The sequence below is a fragment of the Sarcophilus harrisii genome, chromosome 1 (genome assembly GCF_902635505.1).
Source record: "Sarcophilus harrisii chromosome 1, mSarHar1.11, whole genome shotgun sequence".
Classification (NCBI taxonomy): domain Eukaryota; kingdom Metazoa; phylum Chordata; class Mammalia; order Dasyuromorphia; family Dasyuridae; genus Sarcophilus; species Sarcophilus harrisii.
This window is the reverse complement of record NC_045426.1, coordinates 574,973,268-574,985,453: the sequence shown is the minus strand read 5'-3', so window position 1 is coordinate 574,985,453 and position 12,186 is coordinate 574,973,268. Positions and strand designations below refer to the sequence as shown.

The window sequence follows — 12,186 nt, the reverse complement described above, 5'->3', positions numbered from 1 at the left end:
AAATTATGTTGTGATTCACACTCAATCTTCACAGTCCTTTCTCTGGGTACTGATAGCTCTCTTCATCACAAGACAATTGGATATGGCCTGAATCACCTAGATGTTGAAGAGTCACTTTTATCAGAATTGATTGTCACATAATCTTCTTGTTGCCATATACAATGTTCTCTTGCTTCTACTCACTTCACTTAGCATCAGTTCATGTAAGTCTCTCCAGGCGTCTCTGAAATCATCCTGCTGATCATTTCTTAAAGAACAATAATATTCCATAACATTCATATATCATAACTTATTTAGCCATTCTCCAACTGATGGGCATCCACTCAGTTTCCAGTTCTTTGCCATTACAGAAAAAGGACTACTCCATTTTTGCACATGTGGGTCCTTTCACCTTTTTAATGATCTCTTTGGGATACAGATCCAGTAGACACTGGATCAAAAGGTATGCTTAATTTGATAGTCCTTGTGACAAACTTTCTTCCATATTGCTCTCCAGAATGGTTGGATCAGCTCACAACTCCACTAACAATATATGTGTCCCAGTTTTCCCACATCTCCAACATTCATCATTATCTTCTCCTGTCATCTTAGCCAATCTGGGAGATGTGTAATGGTACCTCAGAGTTGTGTAAATTTGCCTTTCTCTAACCAATAGTAATTTAGAGCATTTTTTCATATGATTAGAAATGGTTTTAATTTCTTCATTTGAAAATTGTTCATATCCTTTGACTATTGAGATGATTAAATTTAATAGAGATAAATGTAAAACATTACATAAACAAACTATATGATTTGAAAAATTCCTTTTATAGGATAAGACAGACATGCCTAGGCAAGTTTGTATGAAAAAGGTCTAGAGATTTAGTGAACTGTGAGCTTGATATAAGAATCAATATTGGGACAAGATAACCAAAAATTCTGTATGAGTTGAGAACCATAGTGTTCTAAATGGGAGCGGAAACAATATTACTCTCATTTATTCTGGTTGTATCATATGTGGATTAATGTATTCAATTTTGGCTGCCACATTTTAGGAAGAACATCAACAAACTGTTACAAGTTAGATAGGAGGGCAAGGCAACTTGCCATATAGAGATTGGTTAAAGGAATTGAGGCTATTGAACCAACAAGACAAGACTAGGGGATGAGGTAACATGGACATCATCACCATGAATTTAATTTTGTATAACGCGGAAGGGATATTAGGCTTCTTACCCTTGGACTTAGAAAGCAGCACTAAGAGCAATTGCAAATGGGCAGATTTAGTTTTGATGTGAGGAAAATCTTCCAAACAATCAGGGCTGTTCAAAGTGGAGTGGGTTGCCTTGGGAGAGCGTGGATTCTCCATACTGTTAGTCTTCAAGCGGAGGCGTCTGAAAGGCAGCTCATGGCCTGACCTCCACCCTTGGGATGGCTAAGTACCATTATCCCGACCTTACAGCCGAAGCAGATGAAACTGAAAAAAATGGCTTGCCTAGGCAAGCTAATAAATATCCACGGCAGAACTTGAACTCGTACCTTTTTGATTACTATGTTCATACCTGCAACCTGAAACTGATCAGTGGCAACAAGCGCTTCAGTGAAACTGACGGGTATACAATGAAATATATTAGGAATAAAAGCCCCAGGTCCCACCGGCTTCTGAAGGAGCAGATGGATGGCCCAAAGGATAGAGCACAGGCCCTGATACTTAACACCTCCTCGCTGTGGGACCCTGGTAGGCCCTGCCCCCAGGAAGCCCCCAGTCTTTAAAGAGGCGGAGGATTCGGTTCTAAGGGACGGTCCTGGGTTAGGGCTGCGAGTGCGGAGCAGCTCGCCGTAACTAGCCCCTCGCACGGTCCGTCGCACGGGTTTTGGGGGTTTACTTTGTGACTGCTCTAGGCCAGAGCTTTCACTGGTGACTGCCGCTCCCCCGTCATACACCCGAAAGCGGACTGCGGATCACCCAGAGGGTTGGTGGGTTACTGGGCCACTGGTTCGGAAGCGAGGCTTGCAGGCGGCTTCTCGAGAAGGAGAGGGGGCTTAGGCCGCCTATAGAGACTCGCTGAGAGACCCATGCTCCTAACGGGCGGGTAGCTCCACAGGACGCGCTTCTGGCCTTTTATGACCAGGGATAAGGTCTCCGATTTGGCGGGCGCAGAAGAACGCGTCCACAACGGGGGGACTCGGTGAGAGAACCGCGCCGCCACTTCCCGTAGGGCCTCTAGAGCAGAGGGACCTTCCTCGATACGCCCTAGCCCTCTACCGGGACGAGAGGAGGGGGAGGAGACTGTGAAGGCCCCGAAGAGGGCGTGGCCTCGGGGCAACGTGGAGGCAAACTAGGAGTTGGAACCAGGTCGGGCGCAGGCGCGCTGTACGACGGAAGTCTTGCTCCTGCAGCTGCTGCGCTGCCGCGGTCGCCGAGTTACCCCGGAAGTCCTGCCCCTGCCCCCGCCCGCGGCAAACATGGCGGTGGACTCGGCGATGGAGCTGCTATTTTTAGACACTTTCAAGCACCCCAGCGCTGAGGTAATGAGGCCGGGCTCAGTTTGGCCCTTTCTCCTGGCCTCGGGGACCCTTGTAGGAGCGCATGAGGCGGGCTTGAGGCCCCCTGGCTGTTCCCTCCCTTTTCCGCTCGGTGGGGCTCTCGCCCTGTGGATGGAGCCCGGGGGCGGCCGCGGCCCTGGCCTTCGCTCCCTGCTTTGGGCAGAGAGTGGTTGGGGAGACGCCCCCTGCGCCCCCGGGAGGGGCATTTCTCCGTAGGGTAGAGAAGGACGCCTTCATGGCGTGGTCTTTTTTCCCCCTTCCCTTTTCCCTGATTCCATTCTTGCGGCCACTTCTAGGCCTGCCAGCGAAGGGGGAGGAAACCTGAGGAATGAATGACTGTGGTCCTGGGGTCTCCCGGGGCCGCGTCCTTGAGAAGTCAGGGAGAGCATCTTACGTGGTGGGGAGACGGGGACATTGCTTCTGATTTGTTGGAGCTGATAGTTTTGACTTGTTGGAGCTTTGTTTGATCGTTTAACTCCCTCCCACCTCCCTCCCCCCTACTCCATTTTTCCTACTGGTAGGAGGTGGGAAATCCAGGTACTAACATTGTATTGTGGGAATTGAGCAAATTCTATTCAGACCTCTTGTCAGTCTTGACACTCAACGCTTGAGCATCCTGTTTATGCTAAATTGTCGGAGAGGGAGACGATTTAGGAGATTTGGAAGAGAAAGGGTTTCGGAGGAACTCGATTGGGGAATCGCTCTTCACCTGGCCCCCTCTCTCTGCGGTTAGAAGTTGCTTTGGGGTACCCAGAACCATCACCATAAAATTAACTGATTCAGCAGTGCATAATATGCTAAATATTTTTGTATGGGTTAGCTAATTCTTAGAGCACTTTGCTAATTAGGTTAACTAGGACAGTGATCTTTTTTTTTTTTTTTTTTTTTTTGGGTGTTTACAGACAGCACCTGTAATATGATCTGGGCTTTGCCGAGGCATGCTATTGGTTACACTGGAGATCAGGCAGGGCAATTCAATTCAATAAATTTATATTAAGCATCTAGTATATGCAAGCTACTGCTCTTCTTTGACTTTGTAGGAATTGTGAAAGAAGTAATATAGATTCATTATTGCAATTGGGAAAAAAAAAAAGACTTCGTTGTATTGATCATTTTAGTAGTGTCATTTTGTAGGAAATAGAGTACTATTCAATGAACATTTATTGAATGCCTATTATGACAACTTTTTTTTTTTATATAATAGCCTTTTATTTACAGGTTATATGTATGAGTAACTTTACAGCATTAACAATTGCCAAACCTCTTGTTCCAATTTTTCCCCTCTTACCCCCCACCCCCTCCCCCAGATGGCAGGATGACCAGTAGATGTTAAGTACATTAAAATATAAATTAGATACACAATAAGTATACATGACCAAAACTTTTTTTGCTGTTCAAAAATAATCAGACTCTGAAATATTGTACAATAAGCTCGTGAAGGAAATCAAAAATGCAGGTGGGCATAAATATAGGGATTGGGAATTCAATGTAATAGTTTTTAGTTATCTTCCAGAGTTCTTTCTCTGGGCGTAGCTGGTTCAGTTCATTACTGCTCCACTGGAAATGATTTGGTTGATCTCGTTGCTGAGGATGGCCAGGTCCATCAGAACTGGTCATCATATAGTATTGTTGTTGAAGTATATAATGATCTCCTGGCCCTGCTCGTTTCACTCAGCATCAGTTCGTGTAAGTCTCTCCAGGCCTTTCTGAAATCTTCCTGTTGGTCATTTCTTACAGAACAGTAATATTCCATAATATTCATATACCACAATTTATTCAGCCATTCTCCAACTGATGGACATCCATTCAGTTTCCAGTTTCTAGCCACTACAAAAAGGGCTGCCACAAACATTCGTGCACATGCAGGTCCCTTTCCCTTCTTTATAATCTCTTTGGGATATAATCCCAAATATATCCCAGGATATAATCATCCTGTTGGTCATTTCTTACAGAACAGTAATATTATTATGACAACTTTTAAGGGCTGTGAATAATACCAAGATATAACATTTGGATATAGTATTCAAGGAATTGAGGAATTTGGGGGAAGATAAAAGAAAAAATCATAATGATTTGTCATAAATATAGCATGTCGGAGCTGGAAGAGACATTAAAATCATCTAGCTCGGTATATCCCAACTTGTAGTCCAAGGGGATTGGAGGAGGTACTGCAAGAGGATCCTAGTATATTTGCCAGATATTGTTAGTGACTTAGATAAAGAAATAAATCTGTATGTTCATCAAATTTGAAGATGACACAAGAATATAGAAGGATTTTGATATTGCTAGAACATTGGGCTGAATTGAATAAGATGAAGTTCAAAAGGGTAAATATAAAGATTTGCTTTGGGTATAAAAAAAATCAAGTTCTACTTAGATAATTTTTTGTTCTGAAACAATCTAAGGGTTTTAGTGGGCTTAAAACTTAATATGAGTCAGCAGTATGATGTAGCCACCAAAGAAACTAAAATGATCTTGGAATCCATTTAGTAATGCATAAGCTATCTTTCTGGAATCAGGAGTTGATAGTACTGTTGTGTTCTGTTCTTACTAAACTACTTTTGGAGTACTGCATGCATTCCATTTTGGGGACTTCAGTTTAAGAACATTGATAAGATGAAGTGTTAAAGAAGGGCTTCTGGGATTGTGAGGGGCCGTAAATGCATCTCCTTTGAGGATCGATTGAAGAAATTGGCAGTTTAGTCCAAAGAAAAGAAGGCTCAGGAGAAATTTTAATTGTGTTAAAGTATTTTGGAGGGAAGGATTAGATTTAATATTTTTGACGCTAGGAGATGGAGCAAGCAGCAATTGCATGAAGGTTAAAAAGAGGCAAATTTAGTCTTGATGTCAAGAAAAAATTCCTACCAAATAGCACTGTTCAAAAATTATAATGGGCTGCCTCCAAAAAGGTGGATTCTCTCTCCTTGGAGCTCTTCAAGCAGTGATTGGATGACTTTTTGGATATGTTATAGTGAGATTACTTTTGTATAAGTCTGTGATTGTGATTTTGCTATTTAGTGCCAACAAAATATGTAGTATGACTCAGTATAATAAATGAGAAAACATATGGAGTAGATTAAATGAAATAAGATGAATTTATATGTTACTATTTTCAAGGGTATGTTTATTATGGTCTTGAATAGAATAAAACATAAGTTCATTTAAAAGCTGTATTGTGTCCAAAGTAACTTTTTGTTATTTATTTGTTTCCATCATTGAACACTAATAGAACAATTGTTGTCATGAGTTTTGCGGGTTTTTTTTAAGTGAATAGGAGTTCCTCATGTGGTTGACAGTCGTTGATGTGGTTCCTACTCCTCATTTTATAAAAAAGGAAACTGAGGCCTAAAGAAGAGCAAAGTAATTTTCCTAAGTTACCCAGTTTGTTGACAGGACAAGAAATCCTAGATTCCCTGACTCCCTATCCAAATTAATCACAAAACATTAATCATTTTGTCTTTCATGTAAGTCTGTGATACATAGCATATTACAGTAGAAGTATCTCCTTTACTTCTGTTTTTTAGGTGAGGAGAAAAGGGTTTAGAGAAGTTATGTGATTTGTTCAAAATATGATAGCTGGGAGGTCTTTTGCTTTCATGTCTTCTCCAAGTGCAAAATTTTTTCATTATAGTGCTATATGAATTCAGAGAAGGGAGAGACTATCAAACTAATAATCAGATAAAAATTTATGGAACAGGTAGGACTTGGGTAGGATCTTGAAATGAGTATGATTTAGTTACCCCTTAGGGCATCCATCATTCCATATGTTCTAGTGCCAGTAACTTGACTAGTTTTGTCTAGAGCTGAATTTATGTTGAAATAGTTTGTCAAACATTTGTTAAGCACCTATTATATATAATTTTAATAGTATTTTATTTTTCCAAATATATGTAAAGATAGTTTTCAGTATTCATTTTTGTATAATTTTGTGTTTTAAATTTTTATTCCTCCGTCCCTTCCTTACCCCCTTTGACCATTTATCATTTGAAGAAAGACTCTATTTTTATAAACTAAACTCCATTTCCTATATATTTAAGAAATGGTGCCATTATCAGAAAAAACTTGCTCTAAATTTTTTTGATAATATTTCATTGTCTATGACTGCCTGTTAGCCAAATTAATTTCTTTGATTATCTTTTTAAATTAGGTCTGTTTTTACTTTTTCCTTTGTTTGATATCATACATAATTAATGCCCCTACTCCAGGTGAAGCATGATAAATTTTGCTCCAGTTCTTTATTTTAATTTGGTGTCTGTCTTTCCGTAAACAGTATATTGTTGGATTCTTATTTCCAATCCGTTCTGCAATTCATTTTTTATTTTATGGGTCAACTCATTTATATTCACAGTTATGTTTACTAAGTGTGTTTTTCCCTCGATCCTGTTTTTTCCCCCTATTTATCCATTTCTCTCTCTTTGTATCCTGTGTCTCCTCAAAAGGCTATTTTGCTTTTGATCACTGCCTTCCTTAAAATCTGTTCTCTCTATTATCAACCCTCATCTCCAAAGCTCTTACCCTCTTTTTCTCCTATTTCTCTTAGGTGAGATACATTTCTATACCCAAATGATTGTGTATAAATATTTTTCCTTCTTTGAACCAATTCTGATGAGACGGAGGTTCAATCATTGCCTTTAACCCCACCTTGTTCCATTTTCGCCTTACAATAATAGTTCTTTTTTTAATGATCTTTTTATGTAAGAAAAATTTCCCTTTTTTATCTCTCCCTTTTCCTTCCAGTTTACCCCTCTTTCTTAATCCTCTTCCTACCCCTGCCCTCCTAGATCTGTTTGTTTGTTTATTTTTTTGAGTTCATTCCCAACTCATACTCATGCCTCTGTCTATGTAGACTTCTAACTGCTTAATGATGAAAAAATTCTTAGGGGTTACATGTATCAGCTTCCTGTATAGAAGTGAAAACAGTTTAACTTTATTAAGTTTCTTATGATTACTCTTTCATGTTTATCTTTTTATGTTTCTCTTGAGTCTTGTGTTTGAATGTCATATTTTCTATTCAGCTCTTGTTTTTTTTCCTTCAGAAATGCTTGAAAGTCCTTTATCTCATTAATTGCTCATTTCCCCTGAAAAGATTATATTCAGTTTTGATGGATAAGTGATTCTTGGTTGTAATCCCAGCTCCTTTGCCTTCCTGAATATCATTTTAAATCCAATTCTCTTTAACTTGGAAACTGCTAAATTTTGTATGATTTTGACTGGCTTCATATCAGAATTGTTTCTTTCTGGCTATTGGAAATATTTTCTTTTTGACCTGAAAGTACTGGAATTTGGCTGTAATATTCCTAGATGTTTGTATTTTGGGATATCTTTCCGGAGATGATAGGTAGAGTCTTTCAAATTCTACTTTGCCCTCTGAAAATAAGAAATCACGGGAATTTTTTGAAATAGGATATCTAGGCTCTTCACTTCATCATAATTTTCAGTTAGTCCATTAATTCTTAAATCATTTCTCCTTAATCTTTGTTTCAGATCAGAGCTTTTCCAGCCAGATCCTTCATATTCTCTTTTGTTTTTCCATTCTTTTGACTTTGTTATATTGTTTCTTGATGTCTTATGGAGTCCTTAGCTTCTGTTTGTCCAATTCTTATTCTTAAGAAATTGTTTGCTTTAGTGAGTTTTTGTACCTCCTTTTCTATTTGGCCAATTCCCTCTTTACACCTTCCTCCCTCTGTCCCCCTCCTTCCTCCCTCTCTCCCCCTTCTTCCTCCTTTCCCTCTCTTTCCTCCTTCTCTTTCCCTTCTCCCCCCCCTTTTCCCTCCCTTTCTCTCCTTTTCTCCCCTTTTCTTCCCCCTCTCTTCCCTTTTCTCCCTCCTTTTTCCTCCTCTCTCCCCCTTTCCCGCCTTCCCCTCTCCCTTCCTCTTCCTCTTCCTCCCTCCCTCTCTCCCTCTTTTCTTCTCTCCCCTTCTCTCCCTTCTTTCCCCTTCTCTCCCCCTCTGTAGTATGCTTTCTAGAGTCGCCAAATTGGAGTGCCAAAATATACTATCTGGACTAACTCTTTGGAGGATCTTGGGACCAGCCTTGGTCTTAGTGGAGGAGTGCAGGAGACTTGAGAGTGGTCAAAGATGGAGTCCTTATTTCAAGTCCTCTCAGCCCTTGATATGATTAATTACATCATTACAGCACACTAAGCATGTGCCAACTAGAGAACCATTATATCTTCACATCTCACTGAGCAAGTGCTAACTATAAGTACCCTGCTATTGATATATAAATGTCTCTCATTGGGAGTGGGGAGCCAAACTGGACTTTGTCAGCAGGTTCCCTCTGGGTTGAAGGGTTTTATACCTTACCCAGAGTTCCCTCACTATTTTCGCCTCTCTACACCCCTCTCTCTTTTCTCTCCCTCCTCTTTCCTCCTTCTTTCCCCTCTGTCCCCCCTCTCTCCTCTCTCCCCTTTCTCTTCCCCTAGGTTTTCTATTAAAATCCAACTCTGGGAGGAAATAGGAGTTGGTAGTTTATATCTTAACATGTGGCTTTGGGATTAGTCTTTTCTGAGTCAACTCCTCCTATCCCCCATTCAAGGTTAAAGTAATGCCCGTTGCTTTAATTCTTGAGTCTAAGAGTCATATGTACTTACTATTATAAGCATACATAATTTTTGGGTATTTCCTCCTATTTGAAATGGATAAAACCAACCACTCCCACAGATCATCAGGAAAATTAATTTAATGTCTGATACCATTTAAATCATTTCAAAAGATTTCAAGAATGATGTCCCCTGTTTTCCTTTGGTTACTTAACAGATTTGAAAAGTGAAGAGGAAGTCAGAAAGTTCCAAATTCTTCATCCCTTCTGCACTTTTTACTTAAGAATAGTCTACTCACCAGTAGCTTATTACTTTGGTATTCTTTTCCAATGGTTAACCTAAGTTCTTAATTGCTTAAGAATCTGATTTGACATTTGACAGATTATATGATACAGAATCCATTGAAAACCCTTTACCAACAGATCATAGTATTTCAGAGTATCATAACCAGGTGTGTATTTTTTCTAGTTCCTTAAGTCATTATTTTTAAAGTACTGGCAAGTCATGAGCAGAACCTGTCCCACCAGTAACATATAGAGACCAATAAGTAAGGCAGCTTGAATCTGTGATCAAGATGTTGGGCATGTATAAAAGAAGAAATCAACTTTAAACATCTGAAATTTAAATTTTATTAAAATTGCTTTCTTCCCCCAAAAAGCAATGTAGGCTCTGCCATTGTGCTCCCCAAGGAATAAGAATCCTTGAAAACATTGTCTCTGTGTGCTGTATGGAAATTGGGATGAATAGCATAAGTCTTTGTTTAAATGACATCTGTTATTCAGAAGCCTTCTGCATTTTGAGTTTAGCAAGCTACTCATCACTTTTGTTCTCTGCCATTGCCACTGTATAATATAAACCAAGCTGGGCCCTAGAGAACAGAGGAGAAGAAAATGCAACTCCTTCCCTTATTTGCAAAAATGGGAGAATTATCTTGAAATTTGTTCCCATTTGAATCCATCTTGGAAACATCTTAAAATGCTTCATCACACACAGAACAAATTTCATGTCCAGTGATTTGGCCAGAATAACTATTTGTACCATTGCTTTCCCTGGTTTTTGTCCATACTAACCAAGGAGGTCAAAGTCTTCTAGTTCTCCTTTTTCATCAGTACTTCTATGTGTGGTAACTCTTGGAGCAGCAGAAGGTAATTTTCCTAAAGGCTGTTTAGTGATTCACTATTTCGTTAATGGCCTGAAACTCCAGCTTTTACTGATTATTTGTATAGCCCAGTAGAGACCTTTGCTGCTCTTCATCCTTCTCTTAAACAATCATTCCCAGTAGGTTAGATCAGTAATGAAAGGATTTGTACAAGTCAGAGTTGGCCACTTTAAGCATTGGGTCTTTTGGGGGCCATCTGTGGGTTTTAAAGTAGAATTTATATCTTCCTGGGGCTTCAATTTTAAAAGCTCTCAGGAACCTCATTGAATGGGCACTTTGACTTTCTGATGTTAGTAATAGCTTGCCTGGAAAACCAGTATCAGGTTCAGGAAGTTGTTGTTGAGCTTGTAATAACCAGTGATGTCTGTGATGAAGTGATTGTTCTCAGGCCTTGCATATCATGGTTTTATTCCATTTCCTGTCCTAAGTCCAATACAGGAAGCTTTGCAGTTTTCATTAAATTTTACCTGCTGCAGAATCTTCATCCCTAAAAACTCCTGGTGGTGGTTGCCTGCTTTGAACATGAAGTACAGCATGTCATCTTGGTATGCTCCTGTGCGCCAGCATTCTGGGTTGTAAAGGCTGGTACTATACCCCAATTTTACTTTTTTCCCCTTTTTTTATGTCAAGGATCATTTGGCCATTTAATTTCAGCAGTATTTTATATTTCCAATTACATGTAAAGATAAATTTCACCATTAATACTATGCTCCTCATGTTGTGAAAGGAAAATTAGAACAAAAGGAAAAAACCGCAAGCAAAAAAAAAGGTGAAAATAGTATGATTCAATCACATTTGGTCTCCATAGTTCTCTTTCTGGATGTGGATGGCATTTTCCATCCCAAGTCTTTTGGAATTGTCTTGGATCACTGTCTTAATTCTACTTTTTAAGGGGTTACTTTCTTCAGCATATTTTTGTTCCTTTTTTACCCCTGGTGCTGTTGCCACACTCCAGACTGGCCCCACCCTATTGTCACAGACCTCTTTTGTTGACCTTAGTTATTTTAGGCCTGGAAAAATCTGATCTTTGGTTGGCTCTACCACTCAAAAATTTGATTTGAGGAATTATTTTAAAATTGGAGGGAAACAGGCTGAATTCATCTGGGTTGCTGCCTGTACTCTACCCTTGATTCCTCTCTAAGACCCAGCAATCTATTGAATAGGGAGTTCTTACCCTTATTAGCTGGTACCTACAACTGTTTTGTTTTGAACCAGTACCAAATAGTTGATGTGATATGTATAGTATCAGTCTGGTACTCCGCTCATTTTACAGGTTAAGAGACTGAGCAGAAAGGTAAATGACTTGCTGGATTCACAAAGATAGTAGCATGGCTACAGCTTAAACAACAGGATTTTGATTTTGGTTGATGTGAAAGAATTAAAACTGAAAGGTACTCAACAAGTGGTCACTTAGTCTTTGCCTGTAGATCTCCAGTGAGAAAGAACTCACTGCTTCCTGAGGGAGCTCATTTCACTTTTAAATAGCCCTGATTATTTTGAAGTTTGTACTGATGTGAAGTGTAAATTTGTTTTTTCACAGTTTTTACCCATTAATCCTATCCTTGGCTTTTAAGAGCTTACTTGGTGTGTAAAATGCTTAAGCTTCTGTTTTGAGGAAGTAAATCTTTATTCATTAGCTTTTCACTTCCAACCACCACAAGGGGACACATTTTTAACTCCCCAGGCTGCATATTTCATGTTCAACACATATTTTTTGTAGTTCTGTTGTTCGCTTTTTATGTTAACTTCAATTTGCTGGCCCAGTCTCAAACCAAAATTAGTTCAAAAGGGAAGAAGTCCCTACAATACTGCAGGATCTCAAAAGTTGACTGTGAATTGGGCCATTTAAATATGTTTGTTTCTCTGTCCTAGTGAATTCTTTTTTTGAGGCTCAGCTCCAGCTCTTGTTAGTTGTTTATGTTCATTTCCTTCTTCTGAAATGATTTATATGTACACTCTC

At 39.5% G+C, this 12,186-nt stretch overlaps 1 protein-coding gene across 3 annotated transcripts in view; it reads left to right on the top strand.

Moving 5' to 3' along the window:
• Positions 1-2,405: 2,405 nt before the first annotated feature.
• The window catches only part of VIRMA (vir like m6A methyltransferase associated), an 88,738-nt gene continuing 78,957 nt past the window's right edge, over positions 2,406-12,186 (top strand). For all 3 annotated transcript variants that reach the window (XM_023496392.2, XM_023496391.2, XM_012541722.3), the window contains exon 1: positions 2,406-2,508. In XM_023496392.2, coding sequence (XP_023352160.1) covers positions 2,446-2,508 — 63 coding nt within the window. In that variant the 5' untranslated portion in view covers positions 2,406-2,445. The remainder of the gene's footprint in view (positions 2,509-12,186) is intronic.